The sequence below is a fragment of the Vidua chalybeata genome, chromosome Z (genome assembly GCF_026979565.1).
Source record: "Vidua chalybeata isolate OUT-0048 chromosome Z, bVidCha1 merged haplotype, whole genome shotgun sequence".
Classification (NCBI taxonomy): Eukaryota; Metazoa; Chordata; class Aves; order Passeriformes; family Viduidae; genus Vidua; species Vidua chalybeata.
In genome coordinates this window covers 13,151,187-13,171,221 of record NC_071570.1, presented here as the reverse complement: position 1 = coordinate 13,171,221, position 20,035 = coordinate 13,151,187, and the positions used below count along the sequence as shown (strand labels likewise).

At 37.5% G+C, this 20,035-nt stretch overlaps 1 protein-coding gene across 6 annotated transcripts in view; it reads left to right on the top strand.

The window, feature by feature from the left end:
• The window catches only part of NTRK2 (neurotrophic receptor tyrosine kinase 2), a 198,165-nt gene that overhangs the window by 58,428 nt on the left and 119,702 nt on the right, over nucleotides 1-20,035 (top strand). For 2 of the 6 annotated variants that reach the window (XM_053968844.1, XM_053968841.1), the window contains exon 12: nucleotides 19,875-19,946. The exons of the other annotated variants lie outside the window; for them this stretch is intronic. In XM_053968844.1, the coding sequence (XP_053824819.1) occupies nucleotides 19,875-19,946 (72 nt within the window). The remainder of the gene's footprint in view (nucleotides 1-19,874; nucleotides 19,947-20,035) is intronic. 6 annotated transcript variants of the gene reach the window in all.

The following is a 20,035-nucleotide window of genomic DNA, read 5'->3' as shown; positions in this document are numbered from 1 at the left end:
AGGTATGTGTCACACAATGGAGGTATGTGTAACCTGCAACAACTCCATTACTATATTCTTTTACTAGTATCATCAGTCTGTGTCTGATGATGTAGGTGAAATTGTATTTAAAAAGAAAAAGAAATTTTGAAAAGAAATTTAAAAATCCAACCTGTTGTATTGCTGAGAGACCTAGAAGATGCTTTGCAGTGTGCTAAAGGAGATGAGCGTTTTTTCTTAAGCTATATAGATGAGGGTCTGTGGAGAACATGGTAAGTAATCTTTTGGTAAACTCCTGTTCATCTCATGTCCTTCTTCTAAATTGTGCTTATGACACAGTACCACTTGGATGTATATTTTGGTAATGCTTACATGCTCTTGGTAAGTGCTCCTTTCAGAGATATCTACTCTATATTTTGTGTTCCTGTATTCTGTTTAGAGTAGATTTCCTGGAACAAATGTGATTTGAGCAGAACCGAAATATAGTCGGTGCAGATCAACTGCTGGGATGGTAATCTTGTCTCTCACTTCCTTCCAATATGTCTCTGCTCTTTGGGGTAGCATTAGAAAAGAACAGTCATTGTGAATTATCCTGAATAGCAACATGAAGTCAGTGGGATTGAGCTGCAGAGTTTTAGCAGAAGGCTAGTCTGTGACTGAACAGTTCAGCTTAAATTTTGTGTTCGAGGCTTTCTGAACTGCATTTAGAGAGCTGAAGTAGGTGGAAGCTCAATCAGGTGGGAGCTGATTGAGAGAAACAGTGAAAATTGCTTCATGTTAGCTCTTTAAAGCTGAATATTTGTTAGGTTTTTACATTAAATATTTCAACACAACATTATTAAAGAAAATAGGAAATAAACCCTACCCTGAGAGAGAATGCACAAAGTTCTATTTTGTGTTGTAGTGTCAACCTTCCAGGAAGCTACTTGTTTTTTGATATCTTCAGATACAGCCTTTGTCACAAAAATAGTGCTCTTGCCTAATCAGTAAGTTTGACCTGAGTAGTTCTTTGTTGCAAAATTGTTCATATAGGTCATATTTTAATGAGAATATGATTTCATGGAAATGACTATATGAAATTACCAAAAGGCTTCATACATATTGTTTATTTTATTTTTAATGGTGAAATGTCGCTGTGAGTTACAAATAACTCTTGAATCTTTCATGAGAAAGAAGTGACTGTTGTCTGTCCCTTAAGTGGACTTCAAACTTCTCCAAAGCATGCATTCACACCTCAGGTTCACTGTCTGGGTCTATCCATAGTACAAAGTCCCAGAAACTCTTCTTTTATCATTATCAGTATTACTGAGTTTATATTAAAACAGTATTTAAAGACTTGAGATTAGATATAAATAGATACATACCTGGGCTAATAAGAAAATATTGCCTGCTCTGAAATGCCTGCAGTAAGTAAGTATATGAGAATTGACATATGAAGTAAGTATGAATATGAATAAGTATTGAGAATTGAAATATGAAATAAATAACTTGGTGTATTTGAACATGAGAAAAATAAGGTGAGTATGATGAGAAGGGTTTTTTTCAGTTATTATTGATCAGTACATTTAAATGTGTACCTTGGAATTTGTGAATAAAAGGGTCAAGTCAGCTCCCTGAGAACTTGGGAGGCATTTGCGATTTAATTCAGTCACAGCAAAATTAATCCAAACTTCATGTACAAAGAGTGTACTATAGTGGTAGTTTAATATACAGTCTCAGTAGGGAAATGGCAAGGAGCTAAATATCCAGTTTTCCATGGAAAATATTTATAAAATGAGATTTAAAAATCCTCTCCAAAATTAATGGTGATTTTTGTATTCATAAGAAGTAACTTCCTGAGTTACATCAGGCAGAAATGCACAGAAAGCTATGCTTCTTTTTTCTGTTACATTCTGAGAACACAACATGGTCACTCAGACACCCTGTCATTAAATGTCTATGCATCCTTCTTCAGCAAGCAATTTGGAAAAAACAAAGTAACCATTCAGTAATTGCAGCAGTCAAACTGTCACTAACGCTATTTTTCATGTAACCACGTATTTGGAAAAACATTCCATTCAAAATTAGAAAAAAAAAATGTATATAGGCTAACGTAACTGTGTGTCCTGTAGGAAATATCTTTATGTAAGGGATGACATTTTCATCTCATTTGGGCTCAGAGCAGGCATCTGCAGCTTCTGTAGACATTGTTTTATGCCTCCTACTTTTAAATGTCAGTTTATCACATCTTTTACATGGGTATCATCTGCCTTCTTCTTAGACTTATGTCTTTGCTGAGTTCTTCTGTATTTACAGAGCTTAAGCACAGTTGGAGTGTGGGACTGACAGTTACTGAGTCCCCAGAAAGAGATGTGGAGCTGGCAGGTTTGAGCTATGGCTGTGTCAGAGCTGCCCATACCTGGAAGCACTGCGCGTGCTGAGGCTGCCACAGAGCTCACCTTGAGGTCTTCTTTCCAGTACTATATGGAGCAGAACAGTGTCAGGTCTATGTGTTAGAGAGCACCACTGGGAACTTCCAGTTCTTTGGCAGTACCGATCAATATGTCATCGAAGTCTGTTGGGAAGTTGTATAAAAATTAATTATACCTATTTTCTTACTTTTCTCTATTCATTTGGTATATCTAAGGTGAGAGAATAACTTGGGGTATGTTCATTTTACTCAGTTACCTTTCCAAATTGTAGTAATAGAGTGTTTTTAGAAGTGAGGAGGACAAACAAAGCACTCGGAAGCATTTTGTTTAGGGTGTTCTGTATGAAGCAGCTGTTTTATTTCTTGCCTTAATTCTTTTTATTCTGTCTTTCAGAGCTAGAGGAGATAGCAATTTCTAATGATTGACTTTGGGAACAGTATTAGTACAGAAAAGATCTGTGGTCTGTGCTAGAGGAGTCTTAAAATAGAGTTAGTACTAAAAACTCCCATGTTGTGCTAGACTTCAGACTTCCATAGCAAAATTCATCAGAATAATTGGTGAAATATAATTCTCTATTTTGCTGCTTGTGTACATTTTAAACACCTTCTTATACAGAACCTAGTGACAGCAGCTTTGTATGAAAAGCTGCTTTTTGTTGCTTGGATCTAGAGGTGAGGTTTTTAGACCCTTGCAAGATGCTGTAGGATAAATGGTGAAAGCTTCATTTAATTTCCTAAATGTGTTTGTTAAGACTTGTGGGTTGCTCTTACGAAACACCTTGGCTTGCTTTCTTGCTTGCTTGCTGTGGGATGTGAAAATGCTTATGGTGGGAATTCACTGGAGGCTGCCAAGACAGCTCTTACCGTTTTGTGTTTATTTCTGACTCCATCTAACCAGCTTATGAAACTGAAAACTGAGAAGGGAACTGGAGTAGAGAGGACAAAGGAGCATTTGTGAACTCCCTGAGAGGATTTGTGGAAGACTAATTCTAATCCTGTTTTATTCTACTTTGCATGTTGAATAATGATGGAAGTAACCAAATGGTTTGCAGCATAACCAGCCCAGTACACAGTTTGCAGATGTTAATCATGCCACTAAGCATGAAGGGAAGTATGAAGAAAACAGATGGAAGATAAATCAGTGGATAAACTTCAAAATAGCATTATTCAGTTAAAAGGATGAAAACATTTTTGATTATATCAGCTGTTCCTATTTTAGTGACGAGACAATTCCTAGTACTCCCTGCTTCCTGGGGAATCTGGAGGTGGATAGTCATGGACAAGAGTATTACACAGCAGCTTTACTGATGGAAATTAATGGAGTTTGTGTAGGTTTTATCAAAGTCAGAAAGGAAGGAGAAACCAGTCTCACCCAAACCAGTGTCTTCTAAGTTAACAGATAGAAACTGACAGAAGTAAAGGGAAACATGTATGCACTTGTTCCACGTAGGGTGACAGAGATTTTTCTTCATATGTTCGTATGAAGTTTCTGTCAATGCCTTGAGCTGCATGCAAAGATAAGGGAAAAAAGAGTCTGAAATTCACATTGTATTTAGGCAATGCCATCTATCTTCTCGTGTCTGTGGGCTTGCATGTCATGCTTTGAAATGTGCTTCTCCTTCCTCATGCACTCTCTGAACTACCTCCTGTATCTAAACATATATCCTGACTATGTCATCCCATTCAAAGACTTGCAAGTCTAAGCCAGTCAAGGTACAGAAATTTACCTTTCTGTGATCAGGTAATGAGATTGTGTGGTTGATCTGGGAAAGAAAACTGTGTCTCTTTTAGGACAAACACCCCAAAATACTACCTTTCCTTAAAGTTCTTTCTAGCTGCTTGTCAACTTTTTTGAGTGTAAGTTTAAAATTTGTACTGTCAATGACAGTGATGTTCTCTTTCATCAAGCTGATTAAAAATTAGGAGCACATCCATGGATTTTTCCTGCAAAAATCCAAACATGATATTTTCTCCTGCTTCTTGGTAGCTCTTTCTCTCAAGTGATCTGTGTAACATCTTTTGGGCCATGAACATTCTTGAAAACTTTTTAAATAAAAGCATTGGTTATTCCAACAGAAGGAAACTTCTTCTCAGTGTGTCACAGTTCACTATATTTTATTTGCTTGTAACCTCTTGTAACTTTTTGAGCTTTGGTCCAAAAGTCAGTACAGGGGAAGGCAGCTTGGAACTTATTTCAGTTGCAGCAAATTTCTCAATTGTCTTACTGTATTTCAGTTTGGATAAGAAACACTGAACAAAAGCATGGTAAGAGTATCCTTACAAAGCAGAATTGTCCTTCTGACACAATGACATAATATAATTACTGACTTCAACTCTTATTTACTGAAAAAAAACATATTTACATGACTAAACACAATCCAGGTGAAAGTAGACTGTCTTACCATTCTGTCTGAGAGTTTTGCATATTCCTTTGACTGTGTTGGAATGTGGTACTTAAGTGCTGTCAGGAAAGACCTTCCTTGTCTTACTTGTCTGTAAGCATACAGCAAATGGTCATTGGTTTTTCTGTTTTAGTACAGTTTCCATGACTTCACCGTGTTGTTGGAGAGGGGCTGATTGCAAGGGACTTAAAAAAACCCTTCTGCTTCATTCACAGTGGTGATTGAAGAATTGGGATTTTGGAGTGTTTAAATGACACTGAGTAGTCTGAAGTATTGATCTGGGAAAAGGGAGAGTTTTTATGTTTATTATTAACTCATGCATTACATGTCTTGCTTAAGCAATTGGGTTATTGCTTATAGAGTAGGAGAAAAGTTAAATTCAGTTAACATAGAAATACTTCTTTGACTTTTAATCCTAAAACAATTACAAAATGAAAGCTTTGCATATTCAGCAAGGATCTGCAGTTTTACAAGTATGACCGAATATTCAAATTGGTATGCACTAAGCTTGTAGTAGTAATGGCTACAAATTTGCCATTTCAGACAAATCATTAAAAAGATCAACTTTGTAGTGGGAACACATCTTCTGCTTGACTTTCAGCAAGTCACTGAAATACTGAGCTTTTTGAGTTTCCACTTTTACCTACAGAAGTGATTTTGTGCTGTGTTGTACCTACCCAAATGCCAATTCTGTGGGTGTCAATCCTTTAGTATCTTTAGAATGTTCCATTACTTAGTCAATGAGCAGAATATAAAAGAGGGATCAATTCATGTGAGTCAGTGTTGTAAGATCAGATGAAGAGAAAAATGATTGAGAAATACTGCTCAAATCTGCAGTATTTTTAGTGAGAAGACAATGTAAAGGCAATGATGATATTGCTCATCTGAACTACATACAAGGAGCTTTTTTTATTGTTTGACACTGACATTCCAGTCCCTGTAGTCATGGACCAATCATATAAATTGTCTGTCTTAGGTGCATCATTTGTTAATGGGGGCTGTAATATTGCTTTACCACATGAACATTTGGAAGATAGAGTTGTTAATGCTTCTAAGTACGTTACTTTGAAGAAGAAAATTTCAATAAGTGTGTCAAAGAATGAGAGTTTATATTAACTGATCCATGAAGGTAATTTCATGTAAAGGATTTTACAAAGTTCTTAAAATATTTAAGTTACCATTCTCTTGTGTTTCAGTAATAATAAAAACATGTGCACTGTTTATTGCATTGGTTTGGGTCTGTGTTACCCTGTCACAGAGCATACTGTTAGACATTTTTAGAGTTCCATTGTTTTTATTCATATAAAATTTGATCTCTAGGTCTCAGGTGTCTGTTTTGGTCTGCTATGAGGTTTTCTGAGTCCAATCCTAAAGTGCAAGACACCATAAAAGAATATAGCTGTTTCTGTAATAGGAACTAGCAAGTATATGATGCCTCATATTAAACACAAGATTTATGAAGACAGCTCAGATCTGAACTGGGGAATTTTGAATGATGCAGTGGTGCATTTGACTCTTTGATTGAAAATGTAAACTCAGTTGTAATGATTGAGGGAGAAAAGGAGTTGCTTGCTTAGAGCTTTACATGATTCAGACTACTATGGTGGTATTATTAGCAGTGATATTGTGTACAAAGGAAAAATTATCTGAGACCTCATGGCCATTACAAGTGAAAAATAAGGAAAGCAAGTGTAAACAAGTACCTGTTGTATCTCATTCCCCCTCCCCTTAAAAGAGTATACAAGCAGGTGATGGGATGAAGGAATATGCATGTATGTGGTGTGTATGAAGTGAAATGGAGAAGTGGGGAGATGCTGAGTAGAGGACAGCTTAGAGATGAAATTAAAAGAGATTGAATAGAAAGTATGGATACAGTAGAAAAGTGGAGAGCTGAAAATGAAGCTCACTAATGATGTTACCTTGGTATGGGCTGAGGCACACAGAAATAGCAGAGCTCCTAGTTCAAGGTAATGAAAGAATAAGACAGTCCTAGAAGTTTAATCTGCAGAGTCCCACCCCCATGTTCAATATACATCCACATTTGCTTCACAGGTCTTTATTTTCCAGTTTCTCCTTTGGTTTTTTATGCACAAAGGGTGAATTCTCACCTGTTTGTTTATGAACTTCTTGCCCATATGCAGGTCATGCTATTTTGGGAATGTGTTACTTTGTGAGGGCAAATTTTGATTTAGCCCATGGAGAATTTTAGAAAGAAATGAGATGGGATATAGGAGGAAATGAGGATGAGAGGAATGGAAAGTGGAGAGAAAGTAGCTCATGATAATGGCAAGTTTACCTGTGATCAGAGTGAAGAATCAGAGTTTCATCAAATGAAATAGAAATCAGTGAATCAGAACGAAGGAAAATTACTAAAGAACAGCAAAGCTGGCCTATATTCATTCTATCTATCTATCTATCTATCTATCTATCTATCTATCTATCTATCTATCTTTGAGTTGTCCCAGTTCTCCAATGGTTTAAACACCATTTACTATAAAGTACATATGTGCTTGGTTTTGATCTCCCTTTGGGGAAGGCACAATGCTAGAAAATTTAATGATAAACCAAGCAGTTCTTAAACACTCTAGCTTGGAACATGAATGTTAGATAAATAGAAGGTATTCTTGGTAGAAATGAGGCACACTGTATGATCGCCAGGAAAAAGCTGATGTGGAAGTGACTGGCAGGAGAGGTTTCTCTCGAAGGCTGGGCCAAGTTGAACTGACTTTCCACAGAACAGCTGAGGCTAACAGGCACTCTGCAAGTGTCTAGTCCAACCCTCAGCACAAAGCAGGATGAGCTGGTGATGTTTATGGTGTTTCTTCTTTCAGAAAAACAAGAAGTTCTGTAAAACTGTTACTGCAGCAGTGCTGTTGCATCTTAGGAAGAAATGAAGAAGTACAAAAATTTAGAAGAATTAAGAAAAATCAAGACAAAAGGTAGTCAAGCTTCTTGAATATCTACTGAAAGAAACACTTTAGTTTTGGGAAAACCACTTCAGTTCTGGGAAAAAGTTCAAATAAGATTTTATAATTTCAATGAATAGGTGCTTTTTATATCTCTTTTTCACACACACACACCCTGATGCATGTTTAGCGTCTTCCAGAATGTCTATAACCTGGGATCAGCATTGCACATTAGTGATTAATTCACTGCAGCCAGTGAAACCCCCCAAATGTTCTCTTGGTAGCTAAACACATCTTTTCCAAGTGACTCATAGCTCTTCTCAATTGCTGTTTTTCTGGAGATACTGTACCTCTCAATGCTTCCTCACTGGTGCAATATCAGTATGCCTCGCTGTCTCAGAGTGGTCAGTATTCCAGTCTTTCACATTTTTGTACTTTAAATGTTAGGTTTACATTCAGTCCTCAAGTTGGAAGATAATCCAGTGTAAGGATCAGAATAGTGTGTTATATATAATTAATTTTTTTCCTCCATATATGGATCATGAGTGACATAGGAGTGGTCATCCTAATGAAAGAACTTTTTGTGCTGCCCTCAAAGTCCATTTTGTCCTGATGCCTCTTTTGTATCAGAATTGCCTTGTTAAAGAAGAGTCTGTAATTCGTTCTGTTTTGTACTCTGCCATGTTTTGTCCCATTTAGTGCTGTTTGCTTTGCCAATAACAGAAACCAGGAAGACTTGATGGCACTTCTAGCCTGGAAATGACCAGATTTAGGAAAATGAGATCTGTCTTTCAAATTAAAAAAAAAAAATTAGGGCAAGATTGAGAATCTTTCTCATTTACTCTGTTTGATTTTTTTGAAGCTTCTTAAAAAAGAGGTCAGAAAAGCAGCAATGTAACAGGATCCTTTATATTGAAGTAAAATGGACAAACTATCTAGGAACTAATTTAGCCGATGTTAGTTTTCTTCATGGTGTCAAAGGCTAATGCACTGTTCCTTCAGCTGTCTGGCATGGCTGAATACCCTGGATCACAAGGTGGAGTTATGTAAACATAAAAGAAGTATTTATAAAAAGTCCTTCACCTTTTCCTGACAGATGACAAAATATGTGAACTAACTGAAAGATGTAGGTTTAGTTTAGATATTAGGAAGAAATTTTTTACTTTGAGGGTGGTGAGGCACTGGAACAGGTTGCCCAGAGAAGTTGTGCATGCTTCATCCCTGGAAGTGTTTAAGGCCGAGCTGGATGGGGCTTTAAGCAGTGTGGGACAGTGGAAGGTTGCCCATGGCAAAAAGGTTGAAACCAGGCGATATTTAAGGCCCCTTCTGGCCTATGACTCTCTTCTTCTGGCCTGTTCTATTAATCTCTTTGTCATGAAGTTTCACGTCTTCTTGGCACTTTGGCCAACCAGTCGTGACTGTGGTCCTCCTTCCTCTATTAGCCCCTTTGCCTCTTGCCTGCTCTGAGCATTGATGGTGTGGTATTACAGAGCTGGCATGTCTGAGAACTCAGGCCTTTTTCTCATAGCTATTTTGGATTTTAAAGGCATAATTTCCATAAGAAGAGGACAGCCTACAGTTGTGGCACAATTTCTGTACTACCACAACTCTTCTGTAGAGCATATGTGGAAGCATCTGAAGCTGGAGGGAGTCTATTTGTAACCCTTGTGAGGAGTGTGATCACAGATTTGCCTCCACATTTGACAGGGCCATCCCCAACATGGAGACATACCATGTATGGCCTTTAAAGTAAGAGAAATTTTAACTTTAGATGTAATTTAGATGTAATTCAAACTGGGAGAAAAGCATTCCTTAAAAAGCAGTAAATTGAGTTACCAGAACCCTTTATTTCATGCAGGAGGTCTCAGGCATAGGAGCTGGTGGCCACAGCTGAAATTTTTGTTACCAAAGGTATTCCAGGACAGGTTTGTGCCCTTTCAGAAAGTTACATCTCTGACTTGTAGCAACAGGCAGCAACAGAAATGTGACTTATAATAACATTCATTTTTGCACAAGAGTCTGAACCAGAACCTGTTGACATCCCTTGCTTTTATTGGACCCTTGGAGTGTTCTGCCACACAGCTTCTGAAGCTGCATTGTTATCTGTTCTTCTCCTGTGGCTTGTGGGGATATGCACTCTGAGCTGTCCATGTTTTCTGTCTTCAGCTGGCTGAAGCAGTTGTGCATTTGTTGAATGTCTCTCTAGTAGTTTGAAGGTCAAATTAAAACCTTCGAATTAGAAGGTCATATCGTGTCTTTGTGGCTACCACAAGCAAAATATTTCTGCCACGGCCTTGGAGGCCTGTAAGCTCTCACTGCTGTCAGTCATTTTGGAGAATAGTGGAGAGCCTCCCTTGCTAAATTCCTAATTCTGTACTTTTGAATGCTGGCTTGCCAGTTAGGCAGGTGTTGTAGCAGCTTCTCATGGTGCCTGAAGCTTGTGCATTTCATCTGCTTTTGCAGTGGCCTCTCCCAGCATGCTCCAGGCAAACATTTATGCAGATTATTCTGCTGCCATCACAAGACATCATGCAACCTTCCAGTGGCTTAGTAAAGCCCAGGTACCTTAAGAGTGCAGGTTGTGAGTCAGGTGGATAGCACAGGGCCTATTCCTGCCCAGCAGCTGTGAGTTTCAGCGATACAGCTGTTAAGCACAAAGGTACATGCAGTCTTTGTGATGTGGTGTGGCAAAGGTGTTCTGGTATGCACTCGTTCTGTGCTAACACAATCCCTCAGGCAGATGCTTTTGGCTCATGTCAGAGGCAGGGTGATAGATGTTTGTCTTGGTTTGAAAAGATGAGTTTCTGTTAAGGAAGACAGGAGCCTTCCTTGAAGTGGGAAATTTAAACCCCCTTCCTCCAAATTATTATAATTTTTAAAGTGAGGGGCTCTCAGACAAAGATATGGGAATAGGAATAACAATTCTTTACTAGGAAAATTAAAAATACAAATGCAATAGTACAAAATAAACTGAAAAGAAACCACTGACAGAGTCAGAATACGACCTGACACGGTCAAGGTGTTGGTAGCAGTCCTGATTCAATGGTGGCTGCAGTCCTCCTGCAGTGAGAGATGTGGTTCTGTTGAAGTAGTGATCCTGTAGAAAGGTGGAGCTTTCCTCTGAAGAAGATCCAGTGGTGGTGTAGATGGGTCTGGTCTTCCTCCGGGCAGTGGAAAAGACAGCTGATCCTCTGGGAATCCAGTAGGTGTGTTCAGACAGTTCAGGTCAGGTCAGAGCCTGCATGTTCCTGTGGGGACTGGAAATGCCTGTCCAGTTGCACAGCTCAGGCCCAAGTGTGTCAAATTTGAATAGTGAGGAGTTGATAATCCTGGGAGAAGAATGAGACTGTCTTTTTCTGCCAGCCTGTGTTGCCTGTGGCATCTCTGAGCTGACAGTGTGTACCCCCCTGGTGCTAAAGGAAGAGGGATTCCTTGTGTTTGCACTCTTTATGCAATTGGCTGTTACCCATCCATGTTCTCTGAAAAGTGTTCATGCTACAGTAGACATTCAGTATTAGTCACGTAGCATTTAAGTGATAAGGTTTTGAGGCCGGGGTAATTTTCACAAACTTTAATTTGCTCCCAGCAGTCAGGACAATGTTTTTACTAAGTAAAACCTATGCGTCTACAAGCAGGTTCTTTGACTGGATGAAGTGTAAAGCTAGGCACTGTTCTCACTGACCACCACTGGTAGTAAAAGGATGTTCATGTGCACTGTTATGTAAACCAGCTGGCTTGGTTGCAGTCACTTGAGCAGTGATCCTTACCATTGAGCTCCTATACTCTGTGCACACCAAATTAATTCCTGTCATTTATTATTTGCTTTTTAAGAACAAGGTATAGAGCTTCTGAGGGTTTTCTAGTGCCTCTTTCAGCTCTCCTAAGTTTCAAGATCATGTAAATTTTAATTAGGTACTTCAGAGTTAGCTGATTAGGTACTCTGTTTTTTTCCAACTACATTCCATTGTGGGTGACTACTGATAACCTTTCTCCTCCGTTCCAATCCTGAAAATGCAATCAGGATTGTGAGCAATATTATGGAAATGCTTTAATTGAGATGTGTTCTTACAGTACAGCAACTTGATCACAAATTTGTTTGCTTCAATGTAAGGAGGAAAAAAAAAAAAACCCTTCTGAAGCTACAGTGGCAGCTTCAGAATTCAGTGTCTGTTACTTAGTCAAAGAGACGTCTTGATATTTTAAACTGAAGTAGTAGCCTTGCTAAGTGGGGGTGTTTTTGAAGGGGATGAAGAACTAGGCTGCATAGAATGCATCATTGGTATCTGAATATGTTGATGTGGTTGTAGTGTCCTTCATAAATTACAAAAAAAGGTCAATGAGCCAGAATGTTTCTTTAATGCTATGGCCCTTTTAACTGCTCTGCCAGTAAATGAGTGTAGATGGGAATCAGACTCATTTAGGTTGATGGAAGTCAGCATTTCTTTAGAGAAAAACTGCATGCAGAGGTCCTGTGGTTGGCTGTGTCACCTTCCATGTACATCTGGGAAAGTAACATTGGAAACTAAATCCTCCCAGAGAACAGGTGGAACTTAATCTTGGCCTTTAGCTCCTCAATTGACCTTGGCACTGTAACACTGGATTCTGGATGAATGGAACATCTTAGAGTGATTCTTAAATAGCTTCTTAAATAGGGAATGAAATATGAGTGGTTTGTGGTATTACTGCTTCCAAACATGGCAGGACATAAAAAAAGGTAAGAGCGAAGAATCCCAGGTAATAAGGTCTCTTCTGAGCCTGCTCGGGACAAGATATGAACCAGGACCAATTCTTCTCTGTCTTAGCTACAAAAATCTTATGGAAGAGGGAGTTTGCTGCTTCATTTGGCAGAATGTCATGGTTTTAATTTGTCCAGTAAGTTATACTTTAGTCTTAAAACCCAAATACATCAATTTTTAAAATACTGCACGGCTTCACTGCTTATGATGCACATTTTTTGGAATGCGATTGCTATTCTGACACATTTTTCTTTTTTAATTTCACTAAAAGGGGTTGCTAATTATGCAGAAAGGTCTAAAAGATCATAGATCTTGGATGGAAAAATATGGAAAAGAAACTTCCCTTGATTTTGCATGATTATTGCAAGCAGAGCAAACAGATTCAGTTTTCCTTTTCTGCAAGACAATGTTTTCTAGTTCTTTGTGTAGATCTTCATCTGTCTTACATGGCAGTACATGTCGTTGGAGATTCCACATACTAGTGTCATCTTGACTACTACTTCATGAAGGATATTATATTTTCTCCTTTCTGAGACAGACTGTAAGGAATTAAATAATTGTATGGTTAGCAAGTGTAGTGTGTGATAGTTTTGATTGAACAAATAGTTCTGAACTGTAAATCATGCAAAACTCTAAGCACAGAAGCTGAATGATATGTTAAAATAGCAGGAAATAACTGTCATGGGTCAAGAGTAAGAGTCATGGGTCAGCTGTCATGGGCTGAGTAAGGTTTTGGATATTAGTCAGAAGACTAATAGTCCAAGAACAAGAGTGGGTGACCCTCCTGCAAATCACTCATTGAGCACAATAAAAAACAGAGTTAATAGTTTCAGAGAGAAATGGGATTATTTTTTTCCAGAAAAAAAAAAAAAAACAACCATAAAGCCCAAGCTTGATGTTATACAAGATGACCTGAGAAGTGATGAAGAGAATGAGGGAGATGTGAAAATAGAGGCAAGGAAATACACAAGAGGAGGACTTCAGGTCCAGGTGAGAAGACTAGAAAAGGTGTGCAGGTAGGGAATTTCTGAAGTTGTGATGAAGAAAGAGGAAAAGGTTTCTGTGTAACTAAGAGGAGGCAAACCAAAGAAGGTAAAAATCACACCCTTTTCCAATTTTGTACTGGAAGGATTGATTATATTTTGAATACAAAGAGAAGAGTGTGAAGGGACTAAGATAGGAGCCCAGAGCTGTGTAGGAGTTGCGGGGATTGAAGATGGCATACTTGGTTGTGATGAGGAAGGTGAGATTCATTTAAGTTCTGAAACAGGCATAGTGTGATTTCTTGTCTGTCTGGGGAAAGTCCCAACCAGGCTTTGAAATGGTTCCTGATATCATGAAGAGAAAAAAAAAAAAAAAAAAATCAGTGAGAAAGTGAAGAAAGGAATGAAAGCAAAAGAAAACCCTGAGGGGAAAGGATTGAGAGCTGTGGAGAGTATCGTCTCTGATGACATAGGAGAGAGGCCAGGTAATGTATTGCAGAACAACAATGGAAGAGCTTTGTCTAAGTGTGGATGGCATTGGAAATGCATCTTTTACAAGTATTTTACAAACACTGCCAGACTTTGTCTGGTCACCATGACTGGGCCAAGGAGCTGCTCTGAGCTCAGTAACAGCAGAGTGAAAGCTTGGGAAGGTAGCTTTTTTCTTGTTCCTAAAGGCTGCCAAACTGAAATGAAGCTCTTGCAGTCAGTGGAACTGTACTGTCGTGAAGCTGGTTTGTTAGTGTGGAATTTGATACCAGAAGCTATCTGTGTTTCAAAATAATATCATGGGACCAGAGGAAGACATCTGTGTTTCTGTTGTGAGTGATTATTAGTTATTCTGCTTAGTTATTAATAGTGTCCTGCAGTCACCTGTATGGTGCCCCTCAATGAATCTGCAGTCTTGAATTCCAACACACCTTTTTAAGAAAACAAAACAAAACAAAAAAAAAAAAAAAAAAAAAAAAAAAAAAAAAAAAAAAAAAAATTAAAATATTTAACCTTCAACCTGGGATGCACCAAGGCCAGATCAATGTCACTAAAGATGCAGGGCCAAGAACTGTGCTTCTTTTGTCACAGCCACTATGGGATCAAAAAGGTAGGAAGCTGAGATAGCAAAGATCTGTACAGTGGCATTCAGCCACAAGATTGGATGTGAAAGTATCCAAGAATACAGTAACAAATGCAATCAGCAGCCAGACTTTTCTCTATTTCAATGAATACACTGAATTTCAGTGTGTACAATATGTACAATTAAAATAATGAATGCAAAAAAATGAGGCTTCTCTCACCCACCATGTGCAAATCATTGTTCATGCAGAAGCAACTGATTAGAACTGTGGATTAGCTGTGTAAAATTAGAAGCATGGCTTGTTCTGGCATGGTGTTGGGTGCTGTAGGGTTCAACCAGCAGTGATACAAATCTCTTTGCCCTAGCCTGTCTTACTGCTTTTTCAGCACCACAAACACCACTGATGGAAATAGGAGCCACCTGTCAGTGCAGAATCAGCACTGTGATAGACTCCACAGACAGCAGATTAGTAACATGCATAGAAGGGGAAAATTTTGCCCTTGGTCTGTAAATGACTTTACATATAGGATTGTATGGAGATCATTGTTTGCAAATTATTACAAGTCCTCTCTGACCTGTAGTTAGGTGGCTGTAGTAGTTATAGCTAAGACTGTAAACTTTTTTTATGGAGATATATTTCACTGCCTTTTATTCCTCCTTGATTTTGTATAAAAACAGCCATGGGGCTGAATACAGCCATGTAACCAATGTGGGAAAGTTTTTAATTTGAAATGTAATGGAAATGAGATATTTAATAATGGTATTTTGATTTAGAATATTATTTCTCTGGTTTTATCAGAAAGAATTAATTCATAGGTGTTACAGACCCTTGGATATGGCATTTAGATATTGCCAGTTCATGGCATTGTAACACCTCATCATTCATTGCTTGAAACTTTTGGAACAGACAGAGCTAGAGCACAAATGTAAACTGAACAAAAACATTGGGAATGATTCTTCTTTTTCTGTGTAACACCATGTAATTCCAGTTATAAAGCTCTTGCTGAAATTACTGTGTGGTCATACAGGAGTTTTGTGCTAGCACTGAAGGGGCATTTATTTCTGGCTTTGCTAGAGTGGATTTGTGCATTGTCCTTTGCGTGTTGTACTCATCTCTTTCCCTCTTACCTAATGAGTGTGTTTCATTGTATAGGTTTCTTACCTATGCTCTTTCAATGTTTTTTGGACTTTTTTTTTGCTAGTATACAAAAATGTATTTCCATGGTGTGAGCAGTGGTGTTGTATTTCAGAGTTCAGGGCTAAAGAGATAATCTCCTTCTGAATGCAATTATTCCAGTATAGAATTTTTAATCCTCTATATACTTGGTGTAAGATAATGGTTGACGTATTATCTCATGACATTATTTCTGTAATTATTAAGTACAGAAACTGCAGTGTTACTGTGGTGAGTTTTTATATCCTATTAGTGTAGAAGGCAACTGAATCTAATTCCAGTAGTAGCAATTCCTACCTTTGTCAATGTTACCATATTATCCTTGGTAAAGATCACATTTCTAATTGCTAGACAGTGAAAGTATTGGTAATTAAATAGGCAATTAAAGGGAAACTAATCACATGGATGTTTTGAAAGTAGCCAATTTCTCTCACACGTGAACTCACTGTCTTGGACAACACTGTGTACTCCTTTGTGCTGACACAGCCTGTATACTTCTGCTAATGCACTGCTGTGTGACAGTGAAGACAGGACTCATCACATTTATTCCTTCTTGTAGTGGATGGTGAACAGAAAAATCATTTCGTATTTGCACCCTACTGGTTTTTGATGGGCTGCATCTCTTTAAGAGGAAATTCCTACAGTCAATGATCATGTGGCTGTTGGAGGTTTTTCTTCAAGCTCACTTGGTTTGATCGCATTTAAAAAGAAATCTTGGCATAATAGGTTCCCATTTTTAACATCGTTGATTTGTTTAATAAAGGTATCAGAAAAGTAGTTTTATAAACTAAGTTATTACTCTGTGTAGAAGTCCATTAATAGGGAATGATTTTCTTTAGGACTGCTAGATGAACCAAGAGCAAAGGAGGATGCTTTGTGTTACAGTAAATAGCACTGTAGCTGGACCTACTGAAGAAAAGCAGTTGGAGACAATTCGTAGGAAAAGAGGCTGTAGAAGAAAAACTAAGGAATATGTTGAGGAGGTAAAACTCAGTAAGAAGGAGGATGAGTAAAATTTAAGATAAATAAGGAGAAAATAATCACACACCTTCCTATGTTTTGTCTAATAGTAGGCTTTCTGCTCCCTATTTACTTCTCTCTATCACTTTAGTCACATATATTTGAATTTTTCCTGCCACACAAATTATAACTCTTCATATAATTTTATTTTCATTCTATAACGAGCTTTTCTTTAAAAATCAACAACATAAACGTCTTCTTTTTTTAGGGCCAAATTCCTCACAGAAAATATGCTCAAAGCTCTTTCAGTCCTAGGAATTATCAAAAGACTGGAAAGTCACATGATGCCTCAGTGGTACAAACAGAAACATAGTAGTAGCACAGGCAATTTATAGCATCTTTTACTCATTTACTGTAATTACATAACATGAGTAAACACATACACACACACATACATATATATATATGTGTGTGTGTATTTAAAAGTATATGTAACATTTATGTTGTTAAGTGTTACACAGTCTGACATACACAAAACTTAGAGGGGTTGTCTAGAGGTTGTCTTCATGTTGTCTTGAATGAATTTATAGTTGCTTTTAATATATAGATTGCATATGGGCTAGTTTTAGGAAGCCGAAAGAAAAATGCACATGGATATGTAAAAAACTGGAGCTAGGACCATGCTGTGGGAGCTCATTAATGATTCAGAATGGTTGGTTTCAGTTTCCCTCCTTCCTTTCACAAGGCAAAATCCAATCAATAGTTTTCTTTCAAGGTCAGAACTGCTGCTTGGTGTCTGTCCTTCTTACAACCCTTGTCCACTCATAGGAGTGTTTTGGAAGATTTAATGATTATTTTGTTCGAGATTGTCATCAGTAACTCTTAGCATAGTTGGACTCGGACAGAAAGTCGCATTATTGCTGGAGAGGGCTGTGCTCTGATCCAACTACAAGGGTGCTGCTATTGTGAACAGTGTCATGTCAAGCATGAAATGGGCTTTTCCCCAGCCATCCTATCCCCAGTTATACTGTGGTTGCATTATGGACAGGAAAGCTGTTAAGCAGTGTTATATATCAATTATTTGATGTTACAAGATTTGTAAAATAGAATTGAATTTGAGAAAATTTTCTGTCTTTGCAAGGGAAAGGTTGTTTCCATTGCATAGGAAATGATACTTCTTTATGTGTTTTGGTAGTTTGTTTTCCAGAGGTGCTAGTAAGATACATATTTTTAAAAATATTAATGTGGTTTTTGTCTGCCTTTTTTCTAGATTTTTGATACATTTTTTTCCTTTATTTAGAATTAAGTTCAGTTTAGGCTAAGTAAACATGTTACATGCTCATTAACTAACCTTTCTTCCTGAAGTTATATTGTAAATCCTAAGGGGAGTACCAGATCCAGTATTTTAATAGCAGGAAAGGAAGCAATGCTCATTCAATGGCAGTGGAAATATTTGTCCCTGTAAAATATCTTTCCTGTTTTGAGAAAAATCTAAACAGACAGAAATACAGAAAAATATTTTAATATATTTTGTTTAGAATCCTGTTATTCTCTCAGCCAAGCATTTTCTTTCTGAATAAGCTGCCAAAATAGAGGTTTGATGCTTTGTCAAGAAGCAAGCAAGGCTGTGTATTGTTCCTTAATTGCTTTAGTTTTCCCAAAGACATCATACTGCTTTACAGTGTCTGCTTTTTGAAAATTAAATTCTGTGACTTTAAAGTGATATTTAAGATCTGTTAACTTGAACAGAATAAGCTGAATGTATTTACAAGAGCTAAAAAGTTTGGTCTAATATAATTTTTGTGTCAGCTGAAAATAACATTCAGGCCATAATTTCTTCCTTCTCCTGCCTTTTAGGAAAATCTGGACAAGGTAAAGGTCAAAAGTCATGACAGAGTTCAGAGTTATCATAATAATTCCAGGAGCAAGCTTCTGGAGCTCAGCTTTGTTATAGAATATTATGAAATGAATCACACTTGCTGAACATGATGGATCCAAATTTGCTGAATCAGTCAAAGAATGTCCACAGTTCACTTTGCTCATTCTACTGACATAATATTTAATATGGCCTAAACAAATTCTTTATATATTCTATTGATTTTATGGTGTTCATAAAATGCTAGTAATAGAAAATCTATTTCTATTGCTGGGTTTTTTTAATGTTAATGTAATTTGCAAGGAAAAAGCTCTTCAGTGACTCATATGAAATATGTTGGAGGGAGTTTGTGTGTACATATATATATAAATGTGCAGTTACACAAATTTTCAAGCAGTATAATTTCAGTAGATTATTTAAATTGAGCCTTGCCATTTGGTTGGTATTTGCTTTTATATATTTTTTATTTTTAATTGTTTGTCCCTACATTGAATTAAATAATCTATGTCCAGGTCTGCTGGCCACAGATCTGCTGCCTTTGCATGTGAAGTTAATCTTTTTTCATGTTGCAAAGAATACTCAGCACTGAATTTGCAATTCTTCTGTCCACATTTATGTGATGCCACATGCTGAGGTACCTTGGAGTAGAGGGAGATGTGGATACCTGTTGTTTAGCTGCATGTGTACCTCCTACCTTCAGCAAGGGAACACCAGCATCTCTGGCTCAACAGAGGGCACTTGCAGAAGCTTTAGGTAGCACAAGTTGGTTATGGGTTAATTTCAGTACTGGGAGTAGCACCAGGTGCTGTACAAGCTGTTTCAATGTTAAGTAGTAAGGGGTTTGCCTCTATGTGATACCCATCAAAAGCAAAAGTTCTGGACAAAACCATAAACACCAAGTAAAAAAAATGCTGCATGCAATATGATCAAGCCTTGACTCTGACTTTTGTGCAGCCTATTAGTACCACAATTTTGTCTTTGCGGGCCAAGAATATACACCAAGAAGAATTTGGCCAGTGACTGAAGAATATCTCCTTGCTGCTTATCATAAAGCATGATCTTGCAATTTTTAATAAATATTTTTAAGTGATGTGTGCTTCTATAGCACTAAAACACATGTGCAAGTTATGTCTGGTAGAATCTAGTCCAAAAAATACCAATAATGATAGTCTTTCTCATGTTGTAGATGGTTGCGGGTGAAAAATGTGAAATGAGAACAACCTAAAAGTATCACAATGGATGTTTTCTCTTCTGCAGTGTAGGAAGAAAAATAAAGCAATTGATGAAGAAATACAAATTTAAAACTGAGTAGCACTGGCAATTGCAAACCAAACCCTTGACATTAATTGCATTAATGGTAATGCATTCCATTCCAGTTCATGGTGAAGTAAAAGGAGTTGGTCTGGTAGATCAAATATGGCTTTCATTGCAAGACTGCGACAATGAAGGTGAGATAATAAAGCTATTCAGACTAACCTGTAAAGAATATTACTATTAAATATACCGGATTGATTATTTAGTCTTAGAACAGATGTCA